The sequence below is a fragment of the Sugiyamaella lignohabitans genome, chromosome D, assembly GCF_001640025.1.
Source record: "Sugiyamaella lignohabitans strain CBS 10342 chromosome D, complete sequence".
Taxonomy (NCBI): Eukaryota; Fungi; Ascomycota; class Dipodascomycetes; order Dipodascales; family Trichomonascaceae; genus Sugiyamaella; species Sugiyamaella lignohabitans.
Window position 1 is genome coordinate 810,811 of NC_031673.1, and position 18,271 is coordinate 829,081.

The 18,271-nt window shown below is 47.2% G+C and overlaps 5 protein-coding genes across 5 annotated transcripts; 3 read left to right on the forward strand and 2 right to left on the reverse strand.

Annotated features, from left to right (window-relative positions):
* Window positions 1-574: 574 nt before the first annotated feature.
* ICL1 (isocitrate lyase 1) lies at window positions 575-2,209 on the forward strand (the record flags this gene model as incomplete). Its single annotated transcript, XM_018881980.1, has 1 exon — window positions 575-2,209. One exon carries the CDS (start codon window positions 575-577, stop codon window positions 2,207-2,209), a length of 1,635 nt encoding a protein of 544 aa, XP_018736405.1.
* Window positions 2,210-5,808: 3,599 nt separating this feature from the next.
* RGD1 (Rgd1p) lies at window positions 5,809-8,115 on the forward strand (the record flags this gene model as incomplete). The annotated part of the gene is made up of 1 exon (XM_018881982.1): window positions 5,809-8,115. One exon carries the CDS (start codon window positions 5,809-5,811, stop codon window positions 8,113-8,115), a length of 2,307 nt encoding a protein of 768 aa, XP_018736406.1.
* A 217-nt stretch (window positions 8,116-8,332) lies between these two features.
* CUL3 (cullin CUL3) lies at window positions 8,333-11,119 on the reverse strand (the record flags this gene model as incomplete). Its single annotated transcript, XM_018881983.1, has 1 exon — window positions 8,333-11,119. One exon carries the CDS (start codon window positions 11,117-11,119, stop codon window positions 8,333-8,335), a length of 2,787 nt encoding a protein of 928 aa, XP_018736407.1.
* A 3,530-nt stretch (window positions 11,120-14,649) lies between these two features.
* On the forward strand, window positions 14,650-15,318 carry TRS33 (Trs33p; the record flags this gene model as incomplete). The annotated part of the gene is made up of 1 exon (XM_018881984.1): window positions 14,650-15,318. The coding sequence occupies one exon, from the start codon at window positions 14,650-14,652 to the stop codon at window positions 15,316-15,318; it is 669 nt and encodes a 222-aa protein (XP_018736408.1).
* Window positions 15,319-15,574: 256 nt separating this feature from the next.
* OCA1 (putative tyrosine protein phosphatase OCA1) lies at window positions 15,575-16,681 on the reverse strand (the record flags this gene model as incomplete). Its single annotated transcript, XM_018881985.1, has 1 exon — window positions 15,575-16,681. One exon carries the CDS (start codon window positions 16,679-16,681, stop codon window positions 15,575-15,577), a length of 1,107 nt encoding a protein of 368 aa, XP_018736409.1.
* Window positions 16,682-18,271: the final 1,590 nt, after the last annotated feature.

Sequence of the window (18,271 nt, forward strand, 5' to 3'; positions counted from 1 at the left end):
GTGGCAGGGTGGGGTGCCCCCAAACCTCTCCTGCGAAGCAGGAGCTACGGGGTCTGGGGCAGCGCCCCAGCCGCCGGAGGCACACAGGCCACCCCCAAGGCCCGGGGCCTGGGCGCCTGCCGTGTTGGGTTCCCCGCTTTGAACGTGCAGGAAACGTGCAGATGGCAGCCCTTGCCCATACGGCCGAGCTCGGCTTTCCCCAGGTTTTCATTTTAAGCTGCCTCGGGAGTGCATATCGAACCGATTGGGTTGGTCGAGTCTTGGTAAGGGCCCGGTGGTGAAGAAGTATATAAAGGCCTAGTTTCCCGCTTCGGTTGTATGGAGATATATTTATAACTCGTTACCCTTTGATCCAGACTCTTCTGATAATCATCAAAAGGAATAAAGAACGTCATCATTTGACTGATTTCTCATTAACATATTTGTACGCTCTGCTCGCTAGTTGCTAAATCGCTTGGATTTTCAGGTGTTTCTTTGTTAAGGTCACTTCACAGCTCGCTATTTGAAAAGTAGCTGATCTGGTCATTGCTCGATCTTTCACATTCTTAAATTATAACAGATCACATCACACAACATGTCTGTCAACATTAAAGCCGAAGAACAGGCTTTTCAAGATGAGGTCGCCCAGCTGAATGCCTGGTGGAAAGAGCCCCGTTGGGCCCAGACTAAACGTGTCTATCCTGCTGAGGAGATTGCCAGAAAGAGAGGAACTCTTCTTCCTAAATATTCTTCGTCGACTCAGGCTGACAAACTCTACAAACTGCTACAAGAGCACGACAAGAACAAGACTGCCTCTTTCACCTATGGTGCATTAGACCCTGTTCAAGTCACTCAGATGGCCAAGTTTCTCGATACTATTTATGTTTCAGGATGGCAATCGTCGTCCACTGCTTCTACATCTAATGAACCTTCTCCTGATTTGGCTGACTACCCTATGGACACCGTTCCTAATAAGGTGGAACATTTATGGTTTGCCCAGCAATTCCACGACCGAAAACAACGTGAGGACCGTCTCTCTGTCCCTCTTTCTCAACGTGAAAAGCTGCCTTATGTCGACTACTTGAGACCTATTATTGCCGATGCCGATACTGGACATGGTGGTTTGACTGCTATTGTCAAACTGACTAAGATGTTTATTGAACGCGGTGCTGCTGGTATTCACATTGAAGACCAGGCTCCCGGTACTAAAAAGTGTGGTCACATGGCTGGTAAGGTGCTTGTGCCTATTCAAGAGCATATCAACAGACTGATTGCCATTCGTGCCAGTGCTGATATCTTTGGTTCTAACCTGCTTGCTATTGCCCGTACCGATTCTGAGGCTGCTACTCTCCTTACTTCGACTATTGACTACAGAGACCATTACTTTATTGTTGGCAGTACGAACCCCAATATCCCACCTCTTGTTGATGTCATGGTTGAAGCCGAGCAGCGTGGAGTCGTTGGTGCCGAGTTACAAAAGGTCGAAGATAACTGGATTGCCCAGGCTAAATTGAAGCTTTTCCATGAGGCCGTTGTTGACGAGATCAATGCCGGTTCTTACTCTAACAAGAAGGAGCTCACTGATAAGTTCCTTTCTGCTGTTGGTCCTTTGACGAATCAATCCAACAACCAAGCCCGTCAATTGGCAAAGAAGCTGCTTGGCAAGGATGTTTATTTCGACTGGGAGAAGCCCCGTGTCAGAGAAGGATACTACCGCTACAGAGGTGGTACTCAATGTGCCGTCAACAGAGCCCGTGCCTATGCACCATACTGCGATCTAATCTGGATGGAGTCGAAGCTGCCCGATTACGCACAAGCCAAGGAGTTTGCCGACGGAGTCAAGGCTGCCTACCCCAACAAGTGGCTCGCATACAACCTTTCACCTTCATTCAACTGGACTACTGCTATGTCGCCTAGCGACCAACGAACCTACATCGACCGTCTTGCCAAGCTTGGCTATGTCTGGCAATTCATCACCCTCGCCGGTCTTCACACTAATGCCCTTATCTCGCACAACTTTGCCAAGAGATATAGCGAAATCGGCATGCAAGCCTACGGCGGTGACATCCAGCAGCCCGAGCTCGACTCCGGCGTGGACGTCGTCAAGCACCAGAAGTGGTCGGGCGCCGAGTACGTGGACAATATCCTGAAAATGATCACCGGCGGTGTCACGTCGACCGCTGCCATGGGTGCTGGTGTCACTGAAGACCAATTCAAATCAAAAGCTTAATTAGTTTCTCTTTATACTTTCTCAATAATATCTATGTTTTCTTACTTTCGGTGGGGGGTGTGCCTCCGGCGGCCGGGCTCCGCCCGGACCTGGTTGTGCTCGCTTCGCGAGCGGTCTGGGGTCCCCAGTCTCGACTCGAGCGGAGCGAGAGGAGCAGTGGGGTCTGGGGCGCAGCCCCAGCCGCCGGAGGCTGGTGGGGAGCAGCAGTCCGAGTCCCGGATCTCGGAGAGGAAGATGGCCAGATGTTCGAGGTCGGTGCGGTTGAAGAGGACAGCGGTGGAGTGGGTTCTGTACTGGTTGGGGATCAAGTGGATTGGGAGGAGTAGGTCGGTTTGTGATTGGAAGGAGAGGTCGGGATTCCAGTCGGCGTGGTCTTTTGTGAGGTTGATAATGACCCCTTCCTGGGATGGAGGGAGAAGTTGGTCTGTTTGGGTTTGGGAGGAGGAAGGAGTATCTTTCCACCGTTGCATTTGGTATCTTGTGTACAGTCTGAGGGTGACTGATGTGAGGGGTTCGTGGTCAATGTAGTCTAGCTTCAGCAGCAGAACGTATTCAACCTGCTGAGCATTAGTGCTTCCACTGAGCCAACCTCTTATGCGTTTCTCAGTGGTTGCCATGGTCTGGGTTGCGGCAATCTCAGCCACTAACTGGGGAACAACTTGGCTTCGAGAGTTATGCGTTTCGAAAGCTACTCCAATATTTACTTGCATTGGTCTCATTCCTTTTAGCAGGACTGTTTTTCCTGAGAAGTTGATTCGTTCCCACTGTGGAATGAAGAATCGGTCACATAGAATTTTTAGTCTTTGTTCTAGCTGTAGTTTTGCCATGTACAGTAAGTTGGATTGGGGACGATAGAGTATGGAAGCTTTGTGTAGAATCGTAAGAGAATTCGATTCTAAGAGGTCACTGGTAGATTCAGTAGCCAATTCATCTTCATTTGACTTCAGTATCTCCAAGCTCTTTTCTGAGTGAGATAAGTGCTTGTTTTCGCTCCTGATCATATTTAATTATGTGCGTGAAATCACCCTGACATTTTTAGACAGTTCCTGATGATTACATCTTTGACCCTATTAATGGCTACCTGTAAGGCATAACCAACTTGAGGGTCATTTATTATGTTAGAACATCCTCCTGCTCTCAGCAGCACACTTTCTTCGTTGTTGCTTTTTTAATCTTACGTGAAATCTCTTCAGTCGTGGAAAGTAAAACTTAACTAGTTTTAGTTGAAGTGGAAGTGGAAGTGGTAGACATCGCTATTTCTATGTATTGTCTTCCTACTTCGACATATAGGGTTGGACAGAATACATATAATATATGGTATACTCTACTAAACAGTATTACAGTTGTCATGTTTGGAATAGTCAGAAATAATAGTAGAGAATTTTTTTTTTTTTCTATACCTTGCCATACACACCACCAGCTAAGAACGAACAGGTGTTTGTATATGATATAGAGATCATATAGATGTTTGCATTTCGTTATGCTCTGAAGCTACTCTTATGTGAGCCAAATGCAGGGTAAACTCATAAGACATTAAAAACTTGTGTTAGCAAAATTTCTTAAGAGTAAATGGATAAATGTTTTGGAGACGCCAGGGAAGATGGAGTAATGGTCTGCATGTGATGTGATGAAAGGCTGAGGTCTGGTCTATATATAGTGAACGTTATCATGCATGACGCAGGTCGATCAGGGGTACGTACACCTAAATATAGTAGACTAGACACCTCTGTTCAGAGTATCTTTGGAAATACAGACTTGGGTATATTACTGATAAATCTGAAGTATGACTCTCGCGTGTAGGCACTCTATCTTTTTGGATTGATATAATTGTTCCACCTGCCTTCCGAGCCCAACATCGCCATCTTCGAATCAGGTACAAACTCAGAGAAGCTCGCGAAGCGAGCACAACCAGGTCCGGGCGGAGCCCGGCCGCCGGAGGCATGCCCACCCGGAAACCAGAACCTCCCCCCTAGAATCTAATTTAATAATTTAGGTACATTGAAGTGGCATTGTATTTGGATTTTGAATTAACTAAACAAAATATAAGAATATTTGACAGAAACTCTGAGCTTTGGTGACTACTGTCTTTGATGCTTTTACAGAGTCATCTGCAATGATCAATCCAACTTATTCCATTGTACTACTTTACTGCTAGTCAACCTTCTCCAGTAGTTGCTGGAGTCTAATGTTCTAGGCCATCTAAGCTGATACGAATGTGTATGTCCCGTTCCGTTTAAAAAAATCTAATAAGCCTGTTGAAAAGGTTCTTTTGTTTCCAGAATAGTCCTTGCAAACGCCAGTCGCGACGAGAAATCATGTTCTATTACCCACCCCCAACTCATAACCATTTTAGACCCACCCACAATATGCTATACCTGAATCGTATCTGTAAGAGGTAGTTTATATAGCGATTTGCGTAAGACCAGAGCCAGAAGTTAATACAGGAACTGGGAACTCGGTCGCTGTTATAGAATGAAATGCTAGTGATGTTTCAGGTTGACAAGTTGTCTGAGATACTAGTACTTGCAAGGACTATGGGAATCAACGATTCATTTCTTGAAAAAAAATAAAAACTAATCCTGGCTGACAAGGTAACTACGGCATTTTAAGACTAGTAAGTTATGAGACAAATGCCCAACTCCCATCTCTAAAAGCACGTCCCCATTCTACTCGCGTGACGATATCAACAGATCGACAGTATGGCACCACTGCCAAAAAAATAGCAAATGGCAAATGTGGCCAACCTTTATCCGAAATGTATGTAATCTAAAAAATAAAAGATATCTTTGGAAGATTCAAGACAACAGCAAGTTTCTTATATTCTGCTGATAATTGATAAATTATTGATACTAATAAATTTTAGAGGTGAAAGTTGGGTCAATATCGACTGGTCCAGGGGTTGCTCAAAATATGTCAATTACGCATAGCCTCCCCACAGCCTCGCTTGCGCGTCAGTAGTCCTAATTTCGGTTTAATCCATCACCACTTACCTCGTTGACAATCTTTTATGTGCGTTTGACATCATTAAACTTTGTTACTTTTTTTTTGCCGTCAATAATATTTTTGGTTAGTAAGTTTTTTATTTTTATTTTCACTTGTCAGTGTACCTGAGTGCCAGCCCCATTGGCTACTTGAGACTTCAGAGTTGTAATCATCTGACTTTGCTTGTCTGGAGCGGCTTTTACACTACATTCAGGAACTGTCTGACTTCATTTTTATTAGGAATTGAACTGACCTTTAGTCTCTAGTTGAGTTGAAATTGGACTTTAGTTGTTAATTTCACTTGTACAGGACAGTTTGTCGCTGGATATTACTATCAACGAAGAATTGGTAACCTGTCTACTCCGTATTATTTTGGTTGCTTTAGTTAAAGGACAGGTTCACGTTCAAGGTATTTACGATACATCGTTTCAACTATTTCAACCTGTTTAAACCTGCCTTTGGTTGATACAAATAATCGTTTATCGTGATTTGATCTGATTTTGGTTCAATTTTTGGTTTGATTTTATTTGATTTTGGTTTGTTTGGTTTGACTTATTTTTGGTGAGATTGGCTTAATTAAAGCTTGGTTCATTTCGACGCTGTGAAGTACATTAAAAATGGACTCGTCTAATACACCTGCTGCCAACAATGGCAGGTCAGCATCCAATGGAAGCAGATTATCTAATAATACCACCACTAGTTCTGACGAGGGTGATAGCAATGTTAGCAACAATGCCCCATCAACAGCACCTACTGGTTCGGCTTTAACTGGCCCTCCTATCACAGGTCCTGGTATTAGAAAAACAAGTACGGTTTCAACTATTGGTGGAGGAACCGGTGGTAGTACTAGTGCCGGTCCTGCTTCGTCTATTGCACCTACCACAACTACTTTTAATTCTAGTGATACTGCAACTACCTATTCACTTCCTCAACCTGCTTCGTCCAGCTATCTCCTGGAAGATGCAAGACTTCGTGAGATCCTTATGTCAGATGTTGGTACTGAAGCTTTGTTGAAACGTTTAAAGCAGAGCATTCATGCTGCTAAGGAATTGTCTTCGTTCCTCAAAAAGTCGTCGAACCTCGAAAATGAACACATGGGCCAGGTGCGTAAACTAGCCAGTTCTGCAATTTCCGAATTTGCTAAACCTGAATACCGTCAAGGAACATTTGCTGGCCAATTGAATCAACTAATCAAGGTCAATGAACGATCTTGTGACGCTGCTCGTTCGTTTACTACTGCCCTGGTGACAATGCAAAAAGAACTGGCTAATCTCAGTGCTACTGTAGATAAATCGCGAAAATCTATAAAGGAAAGTGCTCTTCGTCATGAAAGACAATTACTTGAAGCCGAACAACAGGCTGAAAAGGCAAAGTCAAAGTACGACTCGTTGGCAGAAGAATTTGATAAAGTTCGTACTGGAGATCCTACTAAGAACAAGTTTGGATTCATGCACTCGAAAGGCGCTCAGCATGAAGAGGAGCTGCACAAAAAAGTCCAAACAGCAGAGTCCGATTATAAACAAAAAGTTGAAAATGCTCAGCGTCTCAGAAGCGAACAGATCAATAAGAATCGTCCTGCAGCTATCAAACAACTAAAAGATTTAATTCTTGAATGTGACTCTGCAATGTCTTTTCAATTACAGAAATATGCCAATCTTCATGAGATTCTCGCTCTTAATAGAGGTTTTATTGTAGCTCCCTTGAAGCCCAATGGTGCCGCTAATGGAAACTTGACAATGAAGGAGATGGCTGCTAAAATCGATAATGAGCTTGATTTATACAATTATGTTATTGGCGTTCCCAAGACAGTTAGCAGGCTCAATAGACCATTGGTCCAATTCCAACGCCATTCGACCCTTGCTGGAGCCTACCCAACTGGATCTATTGGCAACACGACCTCGTCAGTTCCACAATCGTTCCAAAACAATACTACTTCTCCACCTCCACCTATTTCAAAAGCACCAGGAGCTGGTATTGGAGGCACTGTTGGTGCTGGTATTGGAGCCGGTGTTGGAGCTGGGGCTGGTCTCGCAGCTGGATTGGCATCTGGACCAAATGGACCAGGTTCTGCTGGTGCTGGTGCTGGTGCTCCAACCGCACCAGCTGCGTTGAATTCACATACCGCGATTGGACCCAGTCCTGTTCTGCCACCAGTAGCAACCTCCGAACCTTTCAGTGTGTATCCCGGCAATGACACAATCTCACCGAGTTCGACCATTGAAACTCAAGCAGTGTCTACAACGGCATCTAATTTTGACACTTCTGCCGGACCAGTGCCTACTGTGGGTCAACCAGGTTCCGGATATCCTCCTGGTACTGTACATTCGCGGCCCTCGTTCGGTACTCCTCTTGATGTTCTTCTCGATTATGAAGAGGCTACTGTTCCACGGGTTGTATTCCAATGTATTCAAGCAGTGGATAATTTCGGTCTCGAAGTCGAGGGAATCTATCGAACCAGTGGAAACAACAACCAAGTACAGGAGATTAAACGACTGTTTGATTTAGATGCCGCATCTGTGGATCTGTTACATCCTACACACGGACTAAATGACATCCACAGCGTAGCGGGCGCACTCAAACTGTATTTCCGCGAGTTGCCAGACCCACTTCTCACCGGACAGTTCCACGACGAGTTTGTCGCTGCTGCCAAACTCCCAGCTGGCGACGAACGCCGCGATGGCGTGCACCGCATTGTAAACGAGCTTCCCGACCCCAACTACACGACGCTGCGACATCTGATATTCCATCTGTACCGGGTCCAAACACGGGAAGCCAGCAACCGCATGTCCATCAGCAACCTGGCTATCGTCTGGGGCCCAACTCTAATGTCCTCGAGCCTTAACAACCCCGAAGACATGGCCCTCGAGGCCAGCGTTATCGAGACCATTCTCGTCAACGCATACACCATCTTTGACGCTGACTAAGCTCTAATATACTGTATTAATAGTCCAGCTCGTGGTCGGGGTGCTGCCTCCGGCGGCTGGGGCGCGGCCCCGGACCCCGTGGCTCCTCTCGCTCTGCTCGAGTCGTTTTCGTCGACGGTCCCAGCCATCTCCTGCGAAGCAGGAGCCACGGGGTCTGGGGCGGAGCCCCAGCCGCCGGAGGCATGGCCCCCCAAGCTCTAGAAATAAATAAATTGGGTCATACGTAGATGTAGGTGTCAGTGTTGTCGACACGCTCGAGGTACTCGCGCTCGAGCAGTTTCTCGATGTTCTTTTTGATATCTTGGACATTGGGGAGCCCACGTTCTTTGATCTGGTCGATGGTTTGTTGCACGAGCTCGACGTGCTTGAGTTTCTTGCGGGCTTTCATGAGTCGGATGATGGCGGCTTGGATCTCCATTTGTCGGTCTCGGTTGACGTCCTCGTGGATCTTTTTGGCTTCTTTAGGGCCGGCTTCGGCAGCTGCAATCTGACTGACCTTGATCTTGTATACAGGACTGGAGAACTCGAGGTTCACTTTGAACGTGTCGTTTTCATCTACTTCTCGTGTTGCAGGGTCTTTGACTAGAATCCTCACTTTACCACATGCTAAACTTTGTAGTGTTCTCCTCAAAGTCGAGTCATCCAACTGTGTAGATTGTTTCATTTGTGAATACGAAACTTGCTCGTCGGTGGTCACTCCGTCTTTAAATGTGTTGAATTGTAGCAGGACAACCGCTTGAATGAGGTTAAGAACAAGTTCTTTCGTTCCCCGTGGGAAGTTGGCCTTGACAATACAGTTTCCAAGACCATGCTGCCAGCTTAACTTACGGCGGGCTTTGCCGGCAAGATAATATTTTTCAAACTCTTTCTCATACTCAACCAAAGCCGGTGGTAGAACAATTTTAGTCTCTGGCAATGTTGGCCAGTGGCCCTGAGTCAGAATATTAGCATTGAAAGCAATAGACTTGACTTTGGATGACTTAGCTTGTTCCCGGAATTCTGTGGCATAAGTTTTAGACAGCTCCATATCTTTTATCATAGTTTCAAGCCGAGACGTAAACGACGGACCACATTCCACCTTTAATTTCGAAATCATCGACTTCTCGAAATCTAGACCACCAGACTTTGACTGCAGTAGTCGTTTGGCAAAGTCCTTTTTGTAGAACGCTTCAAACACATCCTTTCCTTGAACACATCTAAAAATGAGAATCAGCTCATCGAACTTTTCATCCAGTTCTTTCTCGGAACATGCTTTAATGCCGGATCTCAACAGCTCATCGGCATACTTGGCAAGCTTTTCAGCCACCATTCCAGACCGATCTTTATTAAGGAACTCCGCAAATGCCCGTCTAAAAGCATCTTCATAATTCGAATCCACCAATTCATAGGGCTCGGGAAATTTCGTACCACGCCTCACAATTTCTAGACATCTATGGTATAACTCAAGTAGACTGAGAATTAGATTGGACCCACCTTTCTTAGTTGACTTGGCCGAGTTGTTTTCGAGAACGCTTGTGCCTTCATTTATGACATAACCTCTGAAAGCAGCCAGCAGCTCTGTATCGAGGTCCAGCTCTCGTGAAAACGTATACAGACTCTGAAATCTCTCATAATCAGTCTTGTCTAATAACACCTTCAAATTTGCAAATACATCTTTGTACCGTGATTTTAACAGCAGGGCTTTCATGTTATCGACCATAGTGCTAATAAACTTAGTAGAAAAGTTGAGCGACTCGCCTAGTCTCTGCTCAATTGTTATCTGATTAAGCAGCATGTCTACAAACGACTCGATCCCGATTGTTTTGATATCAATGTCTTTATTAGTCAATTCTTTTGCCGAAGAAAGAATCTCGTTTTCGAGAAGTGAACGGTCATCTTTGAACGAAGCCAACATTCTACTGATATTCTCAACAACAGAAAGTTCAGACTGCAACGAAACTCGATACGAGTTTACAATTTGAGAAATACTGGTTAAAATAATAGTGTTGAACACATCATCCTGCAATATGAGCTTGGAGAACCAGTCGACTCCTGTATCCCAAATTGGCTTCTTCTTGTTTTGCGGTGGTAGCAAATATGCTCTATCCAGATAGAAAAATATATTTCGAACCAGAATTATTTTCTGTGACCATGACTTCCAAAGTCTATCTAGAGCCCTTAAAAATGGATACAAATGCGACACAGCTTGAGCATCTGGAGTATTGGTATCAAGTAGAGAATGTGCAGATGAGTTTGAAGAAGCAGAAGCTGATGACAATTCAGAGTCTAAACCGAACATTGGCCGGACTAGAGGATGTGCGGTCAAGCTTTCCAGGTGCGGTTGCAACACGTCAGGAAGCTTTTTTGCATACTTTTCAATCGTGTTCAAACACAAATCAGCGAGAATAGCCGCTTTATTGTATCGATACAAGTTTTCAACACCACGATATAGTTCCTCCTGAGAGATCCCTCTAGAGTCAGGTATCAACTCGGACTTGTCAATTCCCGCTACACCAACCAGTCCGGGGCTTAAAATATCCTCTAGAGCCGTTTTAAGCTTTTCCATAGTTTCTTCATAGTACTTTGTTGCAGCATCAGAAGACATTTTTCTAGCCCTTCCACTGCCTGATATAGGTTCTTTTCCCTTACCATTATCATTGCCAGTGGAAGAATCATCACTAGTGGTACTAGAGCTTTTAATAACTAGACGACGAGTGGTTTGGGGCTTAGCACGGCCATAAAGCAACCGATTACCAACAATAGCATTCTGAAGCTTTCGAGAGTTGTTGATGCTTGATTGGTTGCTAATCGGTAAGTCCGGACCAGGGAATGATGACTGCATTTCGAACAATGGAGAACTTGATCCAGAACCCGATCCAGGAAGTGAAGTAGATGATGTCGGTAAATCTGTAGACGTCCTTATGTTTGCAGCTTTAGCATAGACCTTTCCAGAAGACGATGTCTTTTTTAAAGAATTAGGTGACGACGACGGCGACCACAGAGATGAGGCCTTCCTTTTCGGCATCAAAAGGGGTGTAATAAGAATATACTAATAAGCAATGCCAGGCCAACACTACTCAGTAATATAGATACACCACTCAGAAACGCCAATTTCGATCTAAACACAGGTTAAATTATGAGTTTTTCAGGTTATGTAAACGATGATTCGTATACAATGTAAAGAACTTGAATAAATTAGGTTCCAATATCCCAATTCCTATTCATGGACTCCTTATTTAATCCTTATTAAACCAGTCAGGTAATCAGGATGGAAGTTCCGCCCCAGATAAACAGATAACGGCTGCAGTAGCCGCTTCAGCGGCCGTTATCCGCACGGCTGTGATTATAAATATAAATCGAGATGTGTGAAATATGATTTCATTCCAGAACCATAACATCAGAAAAGTGCCAATAGGATATTAAACCGGCAAAAATTAGACAATGGCATCGCGATTAGCGTCAATCTACGGCACAGAACAGGACAAAGTCAACTGGTAAGTAACGAGACTCAACTCAGGGTTCTCTTTTGTCTCCTTTTCATGGGTCTACAGGAGGTTTGGTCTCAAGCCTGATTCTCATGTTCTCAGGATGACATAAGGATTTCGCACCGACTCGAGCGAAGCGAGAGGAGCAGTGGGGTCTGGGGCGCAGCCCCAGCCGCCGGAGGCAGTCCTCGGACCGTAGTTCCTGACGGGATGAGTGTTCAGGTACTCAGGAAGGACCCAAGAACAGCCAAGGAAAGATGCTATTGAAGTAGGGAATCGAATACTAACAGAAATACAGCTCGTTCTACTATAAAATAGGAGCATGTCGACACGGTGACAAGTGCTCGAGGAAGCATATAAAGCCAGTGTACAGTCAGACAGTCATGTGTCCCAACCTGTATCCAAATCCAGATCTACTGAGCAGGGTGCCATTATCAGAAAACGAGAAACAAGAGCGGTTTGATGCGTTCTACGAGGATTTCTTCTGTGAAGCATCACTAATAGGAAAATTAGAAGAGGTCGTGGTATGTGAGAATAACAACGAGCATCTCATGGGCAACGTATATGCACGATTTTCATACGAAGAAGATGCACAAAAAGCGCGAGATATCTTTAATAGTCGATGGTACGGGGGTCGACCAGTTTATTGTGAACTGAGCCCTGTCACAGATTTCCAAGAAGCCTGCTGTCGTCAGTACGACGTAGGCCAGTGCTCGCGTGGAGGACACTGTAATTTCATCCATGCCCGCCGACCAACGCGGTCTCTGCTTAAAGAGCTGAAAGACTCGCAAAGAAAGTACCGACTTCTGAAGGGTCTAGACGACTCGGACGACGAATCGCCCTCGCCAGACAGACGGAGGCGCCGCTACTAGCGACCGACAATGTTTATATATGTAAACTATTTATTTATTAAACTGTAATATATTACATTAACGTCTTATCTCACTCACTCACACCACCGCCACGCATCCTGCTACTCCTCTCGCTTCCCACTGCTCCAGGCACTATTTTGGGGCCAACTTTCCTGGAATTCCTAGTTCAGGTTCAGCACTCAGTCCGCCAACCATGCCCTCTCAGCGGTCAGTCAAAACCTGTCCCCTCCGATCACTTCTGGGAACCATATTCTTCGCGAGCCTGACTGGCCCGGGTAGATCGCCCACTGGTACCTGCATGCTGCATATGCACAATCAACCTCTAACGCCAGATCTAACGGTCTCTACCTGGACCACTGACAACCACCTCACCTCCAAGACTGGGGTTGAGCCTGCCTCCGGCGGCTGGGGCTCCGCCCCAGACCCTGGTTGCTCCTCTCGCTGCGCTCGAGTCGTTTCGTGACGGTCCCAGTCATCTCCTGCGAAGCAGGAGCAACCAGGGTCTGGGGCGGAGCCCCAGCCGCCGGAGGCATCTGGCATGAAAAGTGTATTACAATTAAGACCCGAGGTACAGGTCTATCTAATGAAAGGCAGTTTGGTGGAGGTGGTCCGTTTGTAGTCGCGGTACTTGTCGCCGAAGAACTGCACGAGATGGCGCTCTTCGTCGACGATGCGGTCGTGGAAAAAGCGCCACAGCACCACCACAAACCCGACAGTGCACACGGGGTTCAGTACAAACAGCTGCAGACCAACTGCCCAGTAGAAGAACCCGAAGTACGAGGGATGGCGCGAAAAGCTGTATATGCCAGTCTGCACCAGTGTGTGCTCGGGCTGTCTCTCTCGTTGAATGACGTGGTTAAAATTCGACGACGCTTGAATCATAGCCATCGACCGCACAACCTGACCTGCAACAGCCAGAACTAGCCCGATGGTGGATATTAAACTGTGTTTCTTCCATTGGGGAAAGAAAATGCTTTCAATTGCGGCCTCTACCAAAGCTGCTGCATGGGCTATAATATATGAGCTGCCGTTATTAAACAGAAAAGCTGAGTCACGTTAGTTCTCTTTTCAATGCCCAAATCACAGCCAGTTTTCATATTTAGACCCTGTGAAAAGACAATACTTACAGTCTACAGACACAGCATTCGGGTTGTACCGAGCAGTAACGTAGTATTCCAGAAAATGGAACAGCGACAGAGCTGTTAAGTACAATGGAAACTGTGGATACGAGTGTGGATACACCAATGCCAGAGAAACTCCTAATGTAAAAACGATGCCTAATCCGGCCGAAATAGCTGCTACTTTGGCCTCGTACGAGGCAGACGGGTCCGTCGTCAGGCCCGATAAATGGTGTCGAGGCACCTCTCTATTAATTTGGATATTCTCGCTCCCCATTGCCAGCCACTTCACACACTCACGATCTTACACACACAAAATCCCACACAAAACCAACCAAAAAAAAGCACCATCAACCGAACTCGAAAAAAGCCTTCAACACCGTCTTATTTATATATTTCAACATGCCTCACTCACTCCATGCAATCAACATTTGAAAAGAAGAAGAAGATTATTTCCTCTTTGGGACATATAATACAACTGGCGCTCCGGCCGGGAATACTGGGCCTACCGGGGTTCACCTGGGGACGGGGCATGCCTCCGGCGGCTGGGGCTCCGCCCCAGACCCTGGTTGCTCCTGCTTCACAGGAGAGCGCCGGCACCGGACACGAAACCGACTCGAGCGAAGCGAGAGGAGCCGCAGGGTCTGGGGTGCAGCCCCAGTCGCCGGAGGCACACCCCGGGGATACTGGCAGTACCGAGGTTCATTTGGGGTCGTGGTGTGCCTCCGGCGGCTGGGGCTCCGCCCCAGACCCTGGTTGCTCCTGCTTCGCAGGAGAGAACTCGGACCGGAGACGGAACCGACTCGAGCGGAGCGAGAGGAGCCGCGGGGTCTGGGGCGCAGCCCCAGCCGCCGGAGGCAGACCCCGACCCCGAGTGAACCTCGACTCGAGCGGAGCGAGAGGAGCCACGGGGTCTTGGACAGAACCCCAGCCGCCGGAGGCAATGGCCCTCTCCGTGGACCCTGGTAGGGTTAGGTAAAAACCCTGAAAAGTCACGTGATGCATGAAGATGCAGTTGGCAGTTAAAGGATGGTGGAGATCTGGTGGAGAAGTTAGAGGATGACGGAGAGAGATACAAAGATGGAGTCGGACTCGCCGTATATCAATGGCACGAATAAACTGGTGGCGGCGTCATCGCTGGACTTTCTTTTGATAGAAATAGTTCCATTAGCACAGAGCATAGTGCAACAGCTGATAGAGGATGCTGGAGCGAGACCGGGCCGACCAGGGTCATCGTCTTCTGCCAACGGTGGTGGAGCTGGTGGAGCTGGGGGTTCAAATGTCAGTGGTGGTATCAGTGGAACGAGTAGTTCGCCAGCAAATTCATCAATGACAGCAGATGAGAACCTGGACGATGTGTACTACCGAATTGAAGGATATGGCCACCGAGTGGGACTGGGGCTGTCCCAGATATTCACGAAAGACCGGCCGTGGTTCACGGACCAGCTGGATATCATGAAATTTGTATGTAAAGAGCTATGGGTGATTCTCTACAAAAAACAAATCGATAATCTCAAAACCAACCACCGCGGAACTTACGTTCTCACCGACACCCAGTTCAAATACTGTTCTCGCATGGGCACCGCCTACGGTCCTAAAGAAACGCTCCGACGAGCCACTCCGTACCTGTGGTTCCCAGCCGGCGTCATCCGAGGAGCTCTGTCAGCGCTCGGCATCGATGCTGCCGTCACTTTCGATGCAGATCAGCTGCCCAAAGTCACATTCAACATCCAAACCTCGCCGACATGACCACACGGGTCGACTTCTCTCTCTTTATATAATGCATTTTCCTGTAGATATTGGGCGGTGGGGTGTGCCTCCGGCGGCTGGGGCTCCGCCCCAGACCCTGGTTGCTCCTCTCGCTTCGCTCGAGTCGGGCGTCGGGACCCCTCGTGTGCTGTTTACTCTTGAAATATGATAATCTCCAACCCCCGACGCCGCTCGCGAAGCGAGCACAACCAGGTCTGGGCGGAGCCCAGCCGCCGGAGGCATGTCCCCCCACCCGTTAAGCGCCCGGAGGAGGAAGGGTTTTTTTGAACCAGTCGGGCGCGTAGTCGAGGTTGATGTGCACGGATTTGGTGTCGAAAGCTTCGATGTGGAGCTCAATGAGCACCCGGCCGCCTTTGGCGCCCACGAAGCGTCGGTATTCGTCAGAGATGCTTGCGAAGTTCCAGCCTTGAACTCGTCGGAGACACCCGATGACGGTGCCTGTGCGGTGACGACCCATTCCACAGCACACAAGAAGTGGGTAGTTGTTGACGTTCATAATAATATCGAGAGCACTGACGATAGACGACTCGGTCAGCTGGTCCCAGGGATTGCCTCCCTCGGTAACTAGACCCAGGTGGTGGAACTCGATCTCGTTGTTATCGGCAAATCCAAGAAATGCATCCGATGGATCTTCGACTGCTAACCATACAATTGTTTTCAGATTGAGTCCTCGAAGAAACGGGAAGTTGATTGGAGCTGGCTGGCCACTTCTGTATAGTTGTCTCTCAGCCAGAGCGAAATTTAGTGGTGGAACCAGTCTGACTGGCGGTGGTCTTCTGATCTCAGCCAGCGTTGTACTGGATTTATCGACAGTGGTATTGTTACTACTCGTTGTGTTACTACTAATCGTACTGTCGTTTGTAGTACTATTACTGGTGGTGCTGGTAGTGATATTATTGCTACTGCCATTGTTCCTACTGCCAGTCCCACTGTCATTAGTCGTCGTTGTATTTTGATCTAATAGTATTGTTGTATTGTGCTCGGTTGATGTATTGGGAACCACAGAACTACCAGTATCAGCGACAGCTATTACAGAACCAATTGTGTTTGTGATACTGTCAGTTAGTGTATTAGTTGAACCCGTACCTGTATTCAATAGACTGTCTGTATTTGTTTTATTCGTCCTGGTACTGGAACTGTAAGTGGTAGACGTAGTAGAAGTAGTAGGAGCAGTAGTATCAGCACCTGAATGAAGAGCATTCGTGTTCGTCAAACCATTGGTTCTATCTATAGCACCCGAGACACCTGATGATTTCTGTTGTTGGGATTCTATACTGCTAGAGATAGCTGGATTATTCTGACCAGAGGCCAACTCGCCATTGCTTTGCGAGGGTATACTCATCTGAACGGTACTGTTCCTAGCCAAATAATTAAGATAAGATCTGATTTTGATACAATTTTGATTTGATTTCCTTTCTGATTATGGTTTTATCAGTCTCTTTAACTCTCAATCAATCGAGTCTCTGTCAATTTTTCTCAGTCAGTCTGTTCAGTTTTGACAATGACACCACCCACTGGATCTTCTATGCAGTAGTGAAATAATATCTCGAGCAGAGCAGAGTCTGATTCAACAACAATCAAATTCCAAAAAATAAGATTAATCAGCCAGAAACCAAAAACCACAGACTGTGAAGAATCTGTCCAAGTTTAAAATTTACCAAATTCTATCAAATTCTCGATGTCGCTCAAACAACTGAGACACCGGTCAAACCAAGTCAAAAACGCTGGAGCTGTCAAACCCGAAAAAAATGACGACTCAAAACTAGATCCCTCGACCCAAAACAAAATTAGCCACAAGTACAATCGATACTCGCAGCAAAAAAAGCGACAAAATCAATACAAAAAGAAGAAATAACTTCAGTTGGTGTTCACGAACCTTGTCTAGCAAAGACTCAAGCGAGCGTTTCAAGTGATAGCCATACTACGAGCATGTTCACGTGCCGCTATTGTTACTCACTCACTCAGATCCATGGGATGGGTGGGACTCACAGTACTGTACAGTACAGTACATCATAGAGACATTCTATGCGTGTAACCGCCAGATGCAAGAGAACACACGTAGAGGATCAGAGATGGTGAAGGTGAACTGTGAAATAGGAGTAACAACCGGAGTCGACATTTCCTGACAGCTGGCACCAAAACACCCGAAATTCAATTGCAATTGCACTTGATCCAGCTCCCAAACCTGGCAAAAACCCCTCGCACATCCCACACACCCGCAAAAATGGTCAAAAAGCCCGTCACCAAACGAAAAGACCCGTCGTCGTCGTCGTCGGCTGTGGCCTCCGTGGCCTCTGTGTCCTCTGACTTCAACAAAATCTTCGCCAAAGTTCTATCCAACTACAAACAAAACGCCACGACCCGCACGACGCTCATTGACAGTTTCCTGGCCTTCTTGGTCGTGCTCGGCATCGTCCAATTCGTCTTTTGCATCTTAGTCGGCACCTTCGTAAGTCACTCCCCTGCTGCCTCCGGCGGCTGGGGCTCCGCCCCAGACCCCGCTGCTCCTCTCGCTTCGCTCGAGTCGGTTGTGTCCACGATCCCAGCCAACTCCTGCGAAGCAGGAGCAACCAGGGTCTGGGGCGGAGCCCCAGCCGCCGGAGGCAGCACCCCATCCCCTGAGTAGCACCCAGGACTAACAGAGCAGCCATTTAACGGATTTTTGGGCGGGTTTTCCGCGACTGTGGGCCAGTTTGTGCTGACGGCGGCGCTGCGGATCCAGACGAATCCCGCTAACTTCAGCGAGTTCCCGAACGTGTCGCCCGAGAGAGCGTTTGGCGACTTCGTGTTCGGGTCGCTGCTGCTGCACTTCATCGTGTACCACTTCATCAACTGAGTACAATAGAAACCGCTATTTATTCACATCTCTACACCCGGGTCTGCCTCCGGCAGCCGGTGAAATTCGACGGGTGGGTGCTGCCTCCGGCGGCCG